Source organism: Scyliorhinus canicula, chromosome 1 (assembly GCF_902713615.1).
Source record: "Scyliorhinus canicula chromosome 1, sScyCan1.1, whole genome shotgun sequence".
In the NCBI taxonomy this organism is placed as follows: domain Eukaryota; kingdom Metazoa; phylum Chordata; class Chondrichthyes; order Carcharhiniformes; family Scyliorhinidae; genus Scyliorhinus; species Scyliorhinus canicula.
Genome location: NC_052146.1, coordinates 254,426,607 through 254,441,415, shown reverse-complemented (window position 1 = coordinate 254,441,415; position 14,809 = coordinate 254,426,607). Strand labels below are relative to the sequence as shown.

General features: G+C 48.4%; 1 protein-coding gene across 6 annotated transcripts in view; it reads left to right on the top strand.

Moving 5' to 3' along the window:
- The window catches only part of ush2a (Usher syndrome 2A (autosomal recessive, mild)), a 1,354,742-nt gene that overhangs the window by 828,958 nt on the left and 510,975 nt on the right, over positions 1-14,809 (top strand). For all 6 annotated transcript variants that reach the window (XR_005462328.1, XM_038811752.1, XM_038811743.1 and 3 more), the window contains one exon: positions 11,619-11,769. Coding sequence is in view for 5 of the 6 variants with exons in the window: in XM_038811752.1 (XP_038667680.1) it covers positions 11,619-11,769 (151 nt within the window). In the remaining variant the exon portion in view is untranslated. The remainder of the gene's footprint in view (positions 1-11,618; positions 11,770-14,809) is intronic.

Below are 14,809 nucleotides of genomic sequence, written 5' to 3'. Positions count from 1 at the left end.
TGGCATGCTGAGACAGTAACCACCGGGCACAGATTTAAACAAATTGGCAAAAATACAGCAGTAGCACTTACCTCAATTGGAATTGAAAAACGCTGTTACTACTGCTGAAGTTTATGTAGCAAACTCCATGGGCAGGATTCTCCGTTGGCTGATGGCAAAATCGCAAAACATGATTTGGAGAAGAATAGGTTCCGACGCTAAAATTGCGGCGGGTACCGATTTGATGCCATTCTTCATCTCCATCACCTCGACAATGGCGTAATGCGTTCCGGAAAGCATGCAGTGGACACAATTTGCGTATCATTAGTGGACCTGACCCGGTATTCTCCAGGGCCATGATTTTCCGTCTCCGCTGGGCTGAGTTCCCGACGGCATGGGTCACTTAGGCTTTTAAAAATTGTGAAACCGACATCCCGGCTGCTGAAGGAGAGAGAGGGAGTGCGGAAAGTATCCAACAGCGCCATAGTTTGCTTGACAGTTGTGCCACTGGCTGGGGGGCTTCTGCCAGAGTCGGGGGGAGTAGTGGGGGGGGTGGCCAGGAGTTGGGGCTGTGGGATCTGGCAGGATGTACTTGAAATACCCATTGCCACAGCTGGCAAGGCAGCCAGACAGCTGTGCATGCCACTGATAGCCCACTGTGAACCTAGGGCTACGGGTCGTATAGGGCTCCCCCCAATTATTTGTTTTACTACTTATAAATACCTCAGGAAATCTTGGAGAATTGCTCAAAAGAAATGCTCTTGTTACTGCTTTCCACGATTTCCTATGTTGCAATGTATCATTGTTTTGCTACAGCAGCATTGTTAGAAAATTAGAACCACTGGTTATTTAATTCTTCCCTTACTAACTACACAAGCAAAATGTGGGACTATAGAGATCCTCAGGCATTTGATAAGGATCCACACAAAAAGGTTAATATATAAGGTAAGATCACATGGGGTTAGGGATAATTTATTTGGCTTGGATAGAGGACTGGCTAACCGACAGAAGGCAGAGAGGCAGGATAAATGGGACTTTTTCTGGTTGGCACGATGTAACTAGTGGGGCGCCACAGGGTTCGGTCCTTGGGTGCATAGAATCCATAGAATCCCTACAGTGCCGAAGGAGACCATTTGGCCCATCAAGTCTGCAGCAACCCTCCAAAAGAGCACCTTACCTTGGCCCACTCTCCCCCGGCACCGTAACCCAACCTAACCTGCACATCTTTGGACACGAAGGGGCAATTTAGCATGGCCAATCCACCTAACCTGCACATCTTTGCCCCAACTGGGTTCGATTCCCAGATTGGGTCACTGTCTGTGCGGAGTCTGCATGTTCACTCGTGTCTGTTTGGATTCCTCCAGGTGCTCCGGTTTCCTCGCACAAATCCCAAAAGACATGCTTGTTAGGTGAATTGGACATTCTGAATTCTCCCTCAGTGTAACCGAACAGGTACCGGAGTGTTACGACGAGTGAATTTTCGCAGTAACTTCATTGCAGTGTTAATATAAGCCTACTTGTGGCACTAATAAAGATTATTATTATTTACCATCTACATTAATGACTTGGATGCAGGGATAGATAGTAGATGACACTAAAATAGGTGGGATAGTAAGTTGCAATAAGGAAATAAGAAATTTACAAATGAGTGTGAATATGTGAGGTGAGTTGGCCAATGTTTGGTAGATGGAGTTTTACATGGATGAGAATAAGGTTGTCCATTTTGGTCGAAAAAGTAGAAAGGCAACTTATTGTCTAAATGGAGAGAAACTTCCAAGTGCTTTAATGCAGAGGGATCTGGGTGTCCTCATGCATGAATTGCAGAAAACTAGCATGCAGATACAGCAGGTAATAAAGAAGGCAAATGAAATTTTGGCATTTATGGCTAAAGAAATAGAGTACACAAATAGGGAAGTGATGCTGCAACTGTGCAATGATTTGGTGAGACCGCACTTAGAGTACTGTGTGCAGTTTTGGTCACCTTATTTGAGGAGGGATGTAGTTGCATTGGAGATAGTTCAGAGGAGGTTCTCTAGATTGATTCCAGAGATGTGAAGATTTGTCTTATGAAGAGTGATTGAGCAGTTTAGGCCTCAACTAGAGTTTAGAAGAATGAGAGGAGATCTAATTGAGGAATAGAAGATGATAAAGGCATTGACAAAGTAGACATAAAGCAGATGTTGCCTCTTGCAGGGCAATCGACAACAAAAGGTCATAGTTTTCGGATAAGTGGCGGCAGATTTAAAAAAGAGATGAGGAGAGATTATTTCTCTCAAAAGGTCGTGAATTTGTAAAATTCACTGCCCCAGATTGCGGTGGATGCCGGGTCATAGAGTAAGTTTAAGAAGAGCATAGACAGATTTAATTAGTAATGGGTATGAAGGGTTATGGAGAACAGGCAGAAAAGTGGAGTTAAGGGCGAGATAAGATCAGCCATGGTCATATTGAGCTGAATTCCCTACACCTGCTCCTGGTTTTTATGAGGGCAACACAAAGCTGTAATTCTTACAATAATGTTGGGCGGGATTCTCCGTTGGCTGACGCTGAAATTGGGAAACGCAATTGGGCGGAGAATCGGTTCAGATGCAGAAATCGCGGTGGGCGATGATTTGACGCCAAGTCGCAATTCTCCGTCGTCTGGACACCGGTGTTCAATGCATTCCGGAACACACATACAGTAAACACCGTTTGCAAATCATTAGCGGGCCCAGCCCGGTATTCTCCAGGGCCCTCGCGATTCTCCGCCTCCGATGGGCCGAATTCCCGACAGCACGGTTCGCTTGTGCTTTGAAAAATCATGAAACCGGCGTCATGGCTGATGAGGGAGAGAGAGGAAGTAGTACACGGAGAGTCGACTGAAGGCTGCCGGGCCGGACACTGGCCGGACTGGCTTGGGTGGGGGAGGCCCTGCCAGGGCCAGCGGAGGGAGATGATGGGGGAATAAAACGTGTAGCCAGGGCGACCCTCCCACGGGACTGGGACAGTGCCCAGGCAAGCCATCTTGCTGTGCACCCCATTGACCACCCACCTTACCTTCTGGCTCTGCTCCCATTTCCGCACCCCACCATCCGCCATACCCCCCCCACCATGCAACCGGCCACCACCCGCTGGTAGGGGTGGGTCATTAGACGGTCTACCCAGGCCAATGCTCACTGTGGCCCCTATGAGGGTGCAGACGGGTGCAGCAGAGCGTATTCCTGGCCAGGGCAGCACCAGCCAACAGTGCCCCTAGCAGGACGGCCACCAGGGTCAGCGTCCAAACTGTCTGGGCACCGACGGGACATGGGGTGCGGGGATGGGTAAGGGGGGTCGGAGGGGGGGGACATGCAGGGGCAGAACTGGCAGTGCCAACTGGGGCCATCATAGCCCAGTGGACCTGGTTTGGCATGGAGAGCGAAGCTAACATGTCGGCCTTTCACCCACTGCAGACAATGGTTACTGGAATACAGCTGCAATGTTGGCCTTCCTCCTTGTCACCGCAGCCCCCGGGGGATTCCCTGCGGCTGTACGAGCTGGAGCTGCTTGAGGAGGAGGAAGCTGCAACAGCGGAACGTGCAGTAGCAGAGCCTGCCCTAGAGGAACAGGAGGCAGCCACCCAGGATGGAGAGCCGGCCACCCAACAGACCGAGGAGGAGGAAGTGAAAAGGAGGCGCCGCATGAGGCCTCGTGTGTACCGGCAATGCCTGTCATTTGAGGACATGCCGGACCGGGCATGTCATCGAAGACTGCAGCTCTGCAGGGGGACAGTGCAACATATCTGCCAGATCAAGGCGCACCAGGCACCGCGGGGGGATGGGGAGGACACCTGCTCCTAGTGGCCGTCAAGGTGACAGTCGCCCTGAACCTTTATGCCACGGGGCCCTTCCAAGCGCCGAATGGGGACCTGTCTGGAATCTCACTTACCTCAGTGCACAGGTGCATCAATGCCGGCACAGAGGCCCTATATGCCCAGTCGGCATAATACATCCATTTCAATGTGGACCGAGCCCACCAGGATGCCCAGCCAGCAGGGTTTGCCACCATCGCCGACATGCCCCGGGTCCAGGGGATGATCGACGGGATGCATGTTCCCCTCTGGGTGCCTGCGGATGACAGGCCGCTCTACACAAACCAAAAGGGGGTTCCACTCGATGAACGTGCAGCTGATATGTGACCATCAAATGCACAGCTGCACCCGATACCCAGGTAGTGTGCACACCACCTTCATCCTGGCACACTCGACGATTCCTGCCATGTTCGAGATGTGTCCTGGCTGGGAGGTTGGCTCCTGGGCGACGGGGTTATCCTCTACTGTCGTGGCTGATGACACCAATAGGAGGTCACAGACTGACCCCAAGACCCGCTACAACGTCGTCTGTGCAGTGATCAGGGACATGATCGAGCAGTGCTTCAGCCTCCTAAAGATGTGGTTCAGATGCCTGAACCGCTCTGGAGGGTATGATGCTGAGAAGGCCACCCGCATTGTGGCAGCCTGCTGCGCCCTCCACAACATTGTGCAGTAGAGGGCGACGTGATGGAGGAGGTGGTTGAACACCAGTTTTCATCCGACAGGGGAGGGTGGGCATTGGGTCCCAGGCTGGCACTGGAGGCCGCACAACATGTGCCAGAATCAACGTGCACGGGATGCTCTGATCACCTCCAGGTTCACCGACTAAGAGGAAGGGAGGAGCATGGGCACCACATCCCACCCCCACACCCTCCAAGCCCGGCCACCCTCCCACTTGCAACCCCCTCTGCGTTACATACCTGCTATACTACAGGATGTGGGCCCTGGGTTGGCAGTAACACTGGATCTGGTCCATGGGATGGAGGATGATGACAACCCGCTCTACAATGCACTCTTGTGCTCCGCATTGTATGACAATGTCTGACTCCTGCCCACGGTAGCGCATTCCACCGTCCACCTGGATGATCCCTGCATGTGAACTGGCCATTCCAAAACACGGTCCTATTGGATCCCTGGGGTGGTGGTGCTGGGGATGGCCCGGGGGGGGGGGGGGGGGGGGGGGGGATGGACGCTGCCCAAGCCAACCACGACATAAGCCAATTTCCCCCCCAACCTCGGCATCCCTTCTCTGGCCAGCCCAGACCAGGCCACCCCTCATACCCATCTGACAGAACCTCGACGTGGTTGTAACAGTGTTAACAGGTGTTTAATGTGCACAAATATTTGCAGATTTGTGATCTGGCCCCTATAACTAAACTGTGCCCTGCACCCGTGCCAACTTAACTGGTGTCTAATTTTCTGGCCTCACGGGCCCTAAAACAATGGCTCGGTGGATCTCCGGATGGTACATCAGGACTGGAGGTGGCCTGCTGTGATTCGCACCCTGTGACCTGGGTCCCCATTGGTGTCCGTCTTCTGGGGCGATTGGTACTGGATGGGCCTGGCTGCTGCTCGGGTGTCACAGTTGGCGTGGCGCCGCTCTGTTCTGGCCGCTGACCACCAGATGCGCGTGGGACGGGAGGGACGGGAGGGGGAGTTCGAGGTGCTGCGGTGTTCCAGTATCTCCCTGCAGGAGTCACCGCACGGGCTCTATTACCTCCTCCTCCTCGGGGTGCACGGTGACCCCCAGGCTACTCCATCGGATGGGGGGTGCAAGTTGCAACAAGGTTAACTATCTTGCCTGTCGAGGATCACTGCAGACTTCTTCCATTAGCTTCTAGCTAAACAAATATTGCAATTGTTTTATCCCATATCAACTTTGACTTACAATGAATACCAGATCCCAATTCCAGGTGCGGCATTGACAATAAATCTATTGTTTATCGACTTCAGGTGTAGGTTTGGTTTTATCACTTGATTTCCAGAGTGCCACACGCCACACAAGATCTAAAGCTGACTCAGTCTTTTTGCTGCTTTTCTAAACATGAAGCAGTCTTGCCTGCTGGCTATGCCCGCACTGAATTCACAGAGATAAACTCAAAAACAAAGGATATCACTGAGCTCTACTCATCTCCAGGGCAATGAGACACCAAAAAGGAAAATGCTCAATGAGACACACGTGGCCTGTCCGCGGATAGAAATGCAAATTATCTATTGTTACAGAGCGTCATTTTGAGCACAGGCTGTCCTTCTAAACCATTTTCATATGTAATTGTTTTACTGGTTTCTGTTGAGGGTTCTGAGCATGTGAGGGTTCTGGTGCGTTTTTCAGAGGATGACCTGTTAGCAAGACCTCTTTTACCACTGCTCCTGTTTTCGGTGTGGTGGGCCACACTAGCAAATCATTGCAAATTTATGGATGCTGTTTGTCACCGGTGCAACAAGAAGGGGCATTTAGGCAAAGAAATACAGGGGTGTGAAGAACAAGGCAAAGGGTAAGCAAAACAAACTAAATTTGAAGAAGCCTCAATCAGCTATGCATCATTGACAGCTCAGGGCAGGCAGATGAACAAGCTTATGGCATATATAACGTGAATGAAGCACAAGCAGAGCTTATAATAATAATAATAATAATCGCTTATTGTCACAAGTAGGCTTCAATGAAGTTACTGTGAAAAGCCCCTAGTCACCACATTCCGGCGCCTGTTCTGGAGGCCGGTATGGGAATTGAACCTGTGTTGCTGGCATTGTTCTGCATTACAAGCCAGCTGTTTAGCCCACTGTAGTATTGTTACTACAGTATTGATCGATGGTAAGCAAATCAAAATGGAGGTGGACATGGGAGCCTGCGTGTCCGTAATTAGTGATGAGACCTACAAGTCAATGAGGGACTCTAACCATGCTCCAGCCTTCACTCCAGTAGAGATTGATCTTCGGATGTGCACCGGATTGTCCATATCTTTGCTGAGGGCATTGGAAGTCCATTTTGCGTATAATAGCCAAGAAGCAAGGGCACACCTCATTATGGTCAAAGGAAAGGGGCCGAGTTTGCTTGGAATTGATGGCTTATCAAATTTCCATTGAAGTGTGATCAAGGACATGAGGGTGACAAAGGAAGTTTTCGAGAAGTATCTGGACATGATCAAGGATGAACAGAGTACATTGTATGGTACTACTGTGAAGTTATAGAACAGTACAGCACAGAACAGGCCCTTTGGCCCTCGATGTTGTGCCGAGCAATGATCACCCTACTCAAACCCACGTATCCACCCTACACCCTATACCCAACAATCCCCCCATTAACCTTACACTATGGGCAATTTAGCATGGCCAATCCACCTAACCCGCACATCTTTGGACTGTGGGAGGAAACCGGAGCACCCGGAGGAAACCCACGAACACACGGGGAGGACGTGCAGACTCCACACCAACAGTGACCCAGCCGGGAATCGAACCTGGGATCCTGGAGCTGTGAAGCATTTATGCTAACCACCAGCTACCGTGCATGTTTGGCAGACTCCGCACAGACAGTGACCCAGCTGGGAACTGAACCTGGGACCCTGAAGTTGTACCTACATTCTCAGGCAGCCTCACTTTTTCAAGCTGAGAACAGTGCCCTTATGCCATGAGAAAGGCTTGGAATCATTGAGCCTATTCAACTTTCTCGTTGGCAGTTCTAATTGTTGTGGAGGAGAATGCTGAGACCCAGGCTATTAGAATAGATGGCATTGAGGTGCGTAGGGAAGAAGTGTTGGCAATTCTGGACAAGGTGAAAATAGATAAGTCCCCGGGGCCTGATGGGATTTATCCTAGGATTCTCTGGGAAGCCAGGGAAGAGATTGCTGAGCCTTTGGCTTTGATTTTTATGTCATCATTGGCTACAGGAATAGTGCCAGAGGATTGGAGGATAGCAAATGTGGTCCCTTTGTTCAAGAAGGGGAGTAGAGATAACCCCGGTAACTATAGGCTGGTGAGCCTCACGTCTGTTGTGGGTAAAGTCTTGGAGAGGATTATAAAAGATACGATTTATAATCATCTAGATAGGAATAATATGATTAGGGATAGTCAGCATGGTTTTGTGAAGGGTAGGTCATGCCTCACAAACCTTATCGAGTTCTTTGAGAAGGTGACTGAACAGGTAGACGAGGGTAGAGCAGTTGATGTGGCGTATATGGATTTCAGTAAAGCGTTTGATAAGGTTCCCCACGGTTGGCTATTGCAGAAAATACGGAGGCTGGGGATTGAAGGTGATTTAGAGATGTGGATCAGAAATTGGCTAGTTGAAAGAAGACAGAGGGTGGTGGGTTTTGGCAAATGTTCAGAATGGAGTTCAGTTACGAGTGGCGTACCACAAGGATCTGTTCTGGGGTCGTTGCTGTTTGTCATTTTTATAAATGACCTAGAGGAGGGCACAGAAGGTTGGGTGAGTACATTTGCAGACGACACTAAAGTCGGTGGAGTTGTAGACAGTGTGGAAGGATGTTGCAGGTTACAGAGGGACATAGATAAGCTGCAGAGCTGGGCTGAGAGGTGGCAAATAGAGTTTAATGTAGAGAAGTGTGAGGTGATTCACTTTGGAAAGAAAAACAGGAATGCGGAATATTTGGCTAATGGTAATATTCTTGGTAGTGTGGATGAGCAGAGGGATCTCGGTGTCCATGTACATAGATCCCTGAAAGTTGCCACCCAGGTTGATAGGGTTGTGAAGAAGGCCTATGGTGTGTTGGCCTTTATTGGTAGAGGGATTGAGTTCCGGAGCCATGAGGTCATGTTGCAGCTGTACAAAACTCTGGTACGGCCGCATTTGGAGTATTGCGTACAGTTCTGGTCGCCTCATTATAGGAAGGACGTGGAAGCTTTGGAACGGGTGCAGAGGAGATTTACCAGGATGTTGCCTGGTATGGAGGGAAAATCTTATGAGGAAAGGCTGATGGACTTGAGGTTGTTCTCGTTAGAGAGAAGAAGGTTAAGAGGTGACTTAATAGAGGCATACAAAATGATCAGAGGGTTAGATAGGGTGGACAGTGAGAGCCTTCTCCCGCGGATGGAGGTGGCTAGCACGAGGGGACATAGCCTTAAATTGAGGGGTAATAGATATAGGACAGAGGTCAGAGGTGGGTTTTTTACGCAAAGAGTGGTGAGGCCGTGGAATGCCCTACCTGCAACAGTAGTGACCTCGCCAACATTGAGGGCATTTAAAAGTTTATTGGATAAGCATATGGATGATAATGGCATAGTGTAGGTTAGATGGCCTTTAGTTTTTGACTTCCCATGTCGGTGCAAAATTGTAGGCCGAAGGGCCTGTACTGCGCTGTATCGTTCTATGTTCTATGTTCTAATTGTTCCTGTCCTTAAAAATGATGATGTGGTACGCATAACTGAACATGAGCCAGGTATTTAAACAGCTCCGACTAGAGGAAGATTCGAAGCAGCATGTGATCATCAACACGCATAAAGGGTTACTCAAGCACAATAGTTTGGTTTTTGGCATGTCCTCCAGTGCAGCGATCTTCTAAATGATGATGGACAACTTGTTGCAAGGCATTCCTCCGCTTACAGTCTACTTGCATGACATCTTAATTTCAGGCAAGACTGAGGAAGAGCAACAATCTGGATCAAGTTTTTTAAAGGTTTCCAGAGGTGGGACTACATCTGAAGAGGAACCAGTGCATTTTCCAGGCATTAAGTGCAGAGTATCTAGGCCAGAGAATCACTGCACAAGGTTTTTCTCCTGTGGAGGGGAAAATTTGAACCATTAAGAAACCTCCAAAGCCCAGGAATGTGTCAGAGCTCAGGTTATTTTTCGGCTTGGTAAACTATTATGGAAAGTGTTTGTCAGCTCTGTCTACAGTGTTGGCTTCCCTGTACCTTCCTCTGCACAAAGAAACCTAATGGAAGTGGGAGTCACATAGAAGAAGCCCTTTCAGTCTGCAAGAGGGTGACCTGTTAGCAAGATTTGTTTTATTACTGCTTCTGTTTTCATTGTTATTACTGGTACTACTGTTCTGCTGAGTTGCTGTTATTGTTAAACTTTGTTATTTATTTATATAAAAAAGTTCCTTCTTTTAAGCAATGCACTTAACGTTCTTATTTGTGGTCTCAACTTACCAAATCTAACCTTTTAATTCTAAAACTTTCCTTAATTCTGGGAAACCACATGAATAACTTATCTCTTTTATTGTAATAAATGTCTCCAGCTCTTTAGCTAACTAAATCTACTTGCCATTTTATGAGTCTCAGCCTTTCACTCTGACTTTTGAACTTTTATTATTTGAGGTCTGTTTGGTTTTGCAGTCCCGAGATATTTAGCAATGTTTTTATTGCGCTGAACTTACATTTAAAATTAGGCAGACGTAACTATTATCATGGCATTGTCTTCTGGATGATTTGTTTTCAATAGACCTTGGATGGGATTTTCCGATCCGCCAGCCGTATGTTCCTCGGTGGCGCTCTCTCACCATCAGCAGAATTATGGGCAGCATGGTAGCACAGTGGTTAGCATTGCTGCTTCACAGCGCTAGGGTCCCAGGTTCAATTCCCGGCTTAGGTCACTGTCTGTGCGGAGTCTGCACTTCTCCCCGTATCTGCATGGGTTTCCTTCGGGTGCTCCGGTTTCCTCCCACAAGTCCCAAAAAACGTGCTTGTTAGGTGAATTGGACATTCTGAATTCTCCCTCAGCGTACCCGAACAGGCGCCAGAATGTGGCGACTAGGGGCTTTTCATTGCAGTGTTACTGTAAGCCTACCTGTGACAATAATAGATTATTGATTAGAATTCTCCGTTCCCGCCAGCTGACAAGGGGATTTCCCATTATGGCCAACCCACGGGTGTGGGTGCGTGGCCGTTAGAACGGAGAATCTCACCGGTGGAGAATCTCATCCCTTGTATGTGATTTAAGACTATGATCATTTGCCTTGAAAATGATATAAAGAACATTCAATTCATGCTTAGTGGTCATAGTGGCTGATCCTGTAGGGGCTCAGGGCAAGGGTAAGTAGTGCTTGATGATGTCTTAGATGATATCCTAGAACTAATGATAAAAACGAAGACGTGTCTTAATCTCCCCAGTTGTGAGGGATCTATTGAACTTTATCCTCAGACAGTGAGTAATTCTTCAGAAGAAAACATGAGATGCCTATTGCGTTTGTCACATTTTAGGTCATGGCAGGGCTTATTTCTTCACAATTTAGTAGAAAAATATGAAATAATATGCATAACTTAATCTATGTAGCCATCTTAATAAGTAACTTAATAAGTTACCTCTCTTTGTTGGAGAGAGACAATTTGTCATCTAACTTGAGGCACACCTCTCCGCCTCACGTGTGGGACAGGGTAAGGAAGCAAACCCCAACTCTACCTTCACTGGAACAGAAATTGACCACACACTAGCCACCTAGCCAACAGTGTTAGCCAGCCCCCATAACTTAAAACTGTCAGTAACTATATAAGATAAAGAAGTAAAACCAGTTTTTATATCAGAATTCATAAAGTACAGCAACATTAAATACATTTAAGGTAAGGTTTACAAATAAAAATGTTCATTATGATCAAAAAAAAGCTTTTTAGTGAAGTGCTATCTTTAACATGCATATAATTTTGCTGTTTTTTTAATCACATCATCATTGTAGCTGTACTATTACAGAATTTGCATACAAGCAATTTAGCAGTGAAGGTCTTAGGATATTCCTGACAGAATACCATTGCTGGTGATCCCCAAGATTTTTTAAATTTCGATTTGAGGAGCGTTTTGAATCCATTCAGCATATGTTCTGTGCAGTTTTCTCTGCTCTAATTCTTCCATGCTTTTCGACAGCTCCAGATGGTGTGCTACCTCCAAGGCTCTCATCTGCCACTCCGACCAGTCTTCAGGTTGCGTGGTCTGCACCAGCTCGTAACAATGCTCCAGGCTTGCCCAGCTACCAGCTTCAGACAAGGCTCCTACATTCCACTGGTGATATTTCAGAGTATGTAGTGTAAAGACCTGTTTTAGCTGATGATTCTTTTTCAATTATTGAAATTACAGTTTAACTGGTTTACATTCGAATGAGATTTGTTTAGTTTAATTAAAATGAAAATGAATTAGATGCCATTAATTTATTGTATTTGATGTATTTTTAGTTTCATATGGATATCAAAGACAGGGTAACAGTTCTGTTTAAAAAAATATAAATTTAAACGATTCACTTTAATTTCTTATGATTTATAAGTGTATGTTGGAGCAACGAACCCATAATACATATGTTCCCGGCATGACTGGTGATAAAAATGACATCCTTCTGCTTGTCTATTTGTGGAACAGGGTGCCCAGTTAAATGTCTCCCAGGCTGACTTGCTGAATTTTAAATAATATTTCCTTCAATTTGAATAATGTTGACCTGCTCATCGAGTAACTTATTAAATAGTAGCGATGAACATTCTGATCAATTTTATTATTTAAATTACGATACTTATTTGAGCTACTCAAACTCAGTTGTTCTAAATTTCTATTAGGGCTCTGAGTTCAAAATTTAAGTTATTGGGGAACATGACTCAATACACAATTAGGTCAAGTAACAAGAGTACCAGATTAGGGTCCTGAAGTTGCTGCTTCCAATTCTATGCAGAGGTCAGTCAATGCTTTTATCCTTATGATATGAATATAAATACCGGGCGCGATTCTCCCAGACAGGGAGAAATCGTAAGGCTGGCGTCAAAACCGGGCGGGTTTGACGCCAGCCTCCCCCTCCTCGACCGGGAACCGATTCTGGTCCCCGGTCGGGGCTAGCATGCCGCGGCCGTGAACTCCGGCATCGCGGGCTTAACGAATTTCGTTAAGCCCGCTTGCCAGAGTTTGCGACGGCTGACGCGTCGCATGACGTCAGCCGCGCATGCGCGGATTGGAAGACTCCAACCGGCACATGCGCGGAAGACATCATCGCGCATTTGCGCGAAACCCGCGCATGCGCGGGCCGGGATGCCCCTCAGCCGCCCCGCGAATGGATACAGCGGGGCGGCGGAAGGACAAAGAGTGCGCGGGAATTGGACCCACTGCCCGCGATCGGTGCCCACCGATCGCGGGCCCATGGCACCCTTGGCACGGCCGTGGTACTGCCGTGCCAATCGGTGCCATGGTTGCCAAGATCGGGACTTTACGGCCGTTTTTACGAACGGCCAGACCAGGTGTGTTTGCCGTTCGTAAAAACGGCCGTAAAGGGCTTGGACTTCGGCCCATCGGCCAGCTGAGAATCGCTGCTCGCCGTAAAAAAACGGCGGCAGCGATTCGTGTCGGGAGTCGGGCGTGGGGGGGGGGGGGGGGGGGAGAGAATAGCGGGAGGGCGTCGGAATAGCGTGGCCGTAAAAATTTACGACCCCCGCTATTCTCCGCACCGTCGTGAGTGCGGAGAATTGCGCCCACCATTCTTTTGCACTTAGTTCCTGCTGGAACAACAAGACCATTTGCAGGTCGGGAATCTTTTTTACCAAGGGCCTATCATTGAGCCACTGCATTAGCATCCCACCTCCTGATTTCTTAACCAACCACGAAGTGCAGGGGGGATGACCCGTCCACTCTATCAAAGTAAGTATTTCTGATTTAATGGACAACAGCATGGGTCACAAGGATGCACCAGCACTTGGAGTTTTGAAGCTGCAACAAGCACAAGATTAGACAGGAGATCTGGAAAAGTACTCCCCTGTCTCCATACTGAAATTCATGCTGTGGAATCTCAGGGACTGCAGTGAGGCGAGCTCTCTTCAGGAAAGGACCAAGAGGGAAAACGTCACCAACAATGCAGACATGGATTGAAGTGAGTGAGAAAGCCAGTAGCAGATTTTCGACAGGAAGCCCTGAAATCAGTTTTACTATGGATTTCCCACGGGATTTGTTGATGGTGCCTGCCATGACAAATAGGAAGCCTATTGTTCGCCTGCGTGAAACTGATTTATCTCCAGTAAATGGGGTCCAGATGAAGGCCTTATCGTAATCTTTCCCCCACTCCATATTCTCTGTTATGCCAGTGGGAAGACATGCTGGTGCAAAACACGCCTGGGACAAGTGTCAAGACCCACCTTTATAGAGCCCAGCTCAGATCACAAGCATTCGAGGATAGGATGATACTGGGGTTCTGCAGCGATTGGATCCTGGAGGAACACATCACAACAAATGGTGGAAGGATCTTCATGCATATGGCGCCAACGCAAAGCAGTTCACAGGAGGTGGGTGATCCCCATGCAGCAGCTCCTGCTTCCGTAATGTCAAAGTGGCTTCAGAACCTCCATGCTCCCAGCATCTTCCATGGTCTTTGCTGACTTCTCCGACTTGCTTCAGAAAGCCAGAGTTCTTACTAATCGCAGGTAGGTATGCAGTGAAGGGATGGGGGGTTGGTGGGCATGGGTGGATACAGAGGATCTTGGGATGGGGGAAACAAAAACATCTTAGGGGACGAGGTTCGCATAGATGGTGGGGCCTAAGATATTGGGGGGGGGGTTGGTGCATGAGGCTGAGAGGGAGTTAGGAGGGCCGAGGGTGTCCAGGGCAAGTTGGGGTGGCGGGGGAGAAGGAATGTGCTGTGGGGGAAGGTGTTGTGGGGAGAAAGGACTGAGGGAGGGAATCTGGAGGGATGAAAGCGTAAGAGTGCAGTTGGGAGTCAAGAGGGAGGGATTTGGGGAGTGTGTTCAGAGAGCCAAAGGTGTCCAGAGAGAAGATGGGGTGGTGGTGGAAAGACTTAGGGCCATGGGGGAAGGTGTAGTGAAAGAAGCAGGAGTGAAGGAGGGTGTAAGGAACTGTGAAGAGGTGGAGGGAGATGAAGGGATAAGGGACGATGCAAGACTAGAGTCTGAGGTCAGAGTGAGAGAGGAATGAGGGCGAGAGTCCGGAGCACTGGAGGAGTAAGGGTTAAGGAAGAGGCGAGGAAAGGAGTCAGGAACATTGAATGTGGAGGGGAATAGGACAGAGTCAGGGAGGATGAAGGACTGGAGGGAGAGGTCAGCGTCATGTGGGACTGGAGGTGGAGGATGGAGTGTGGG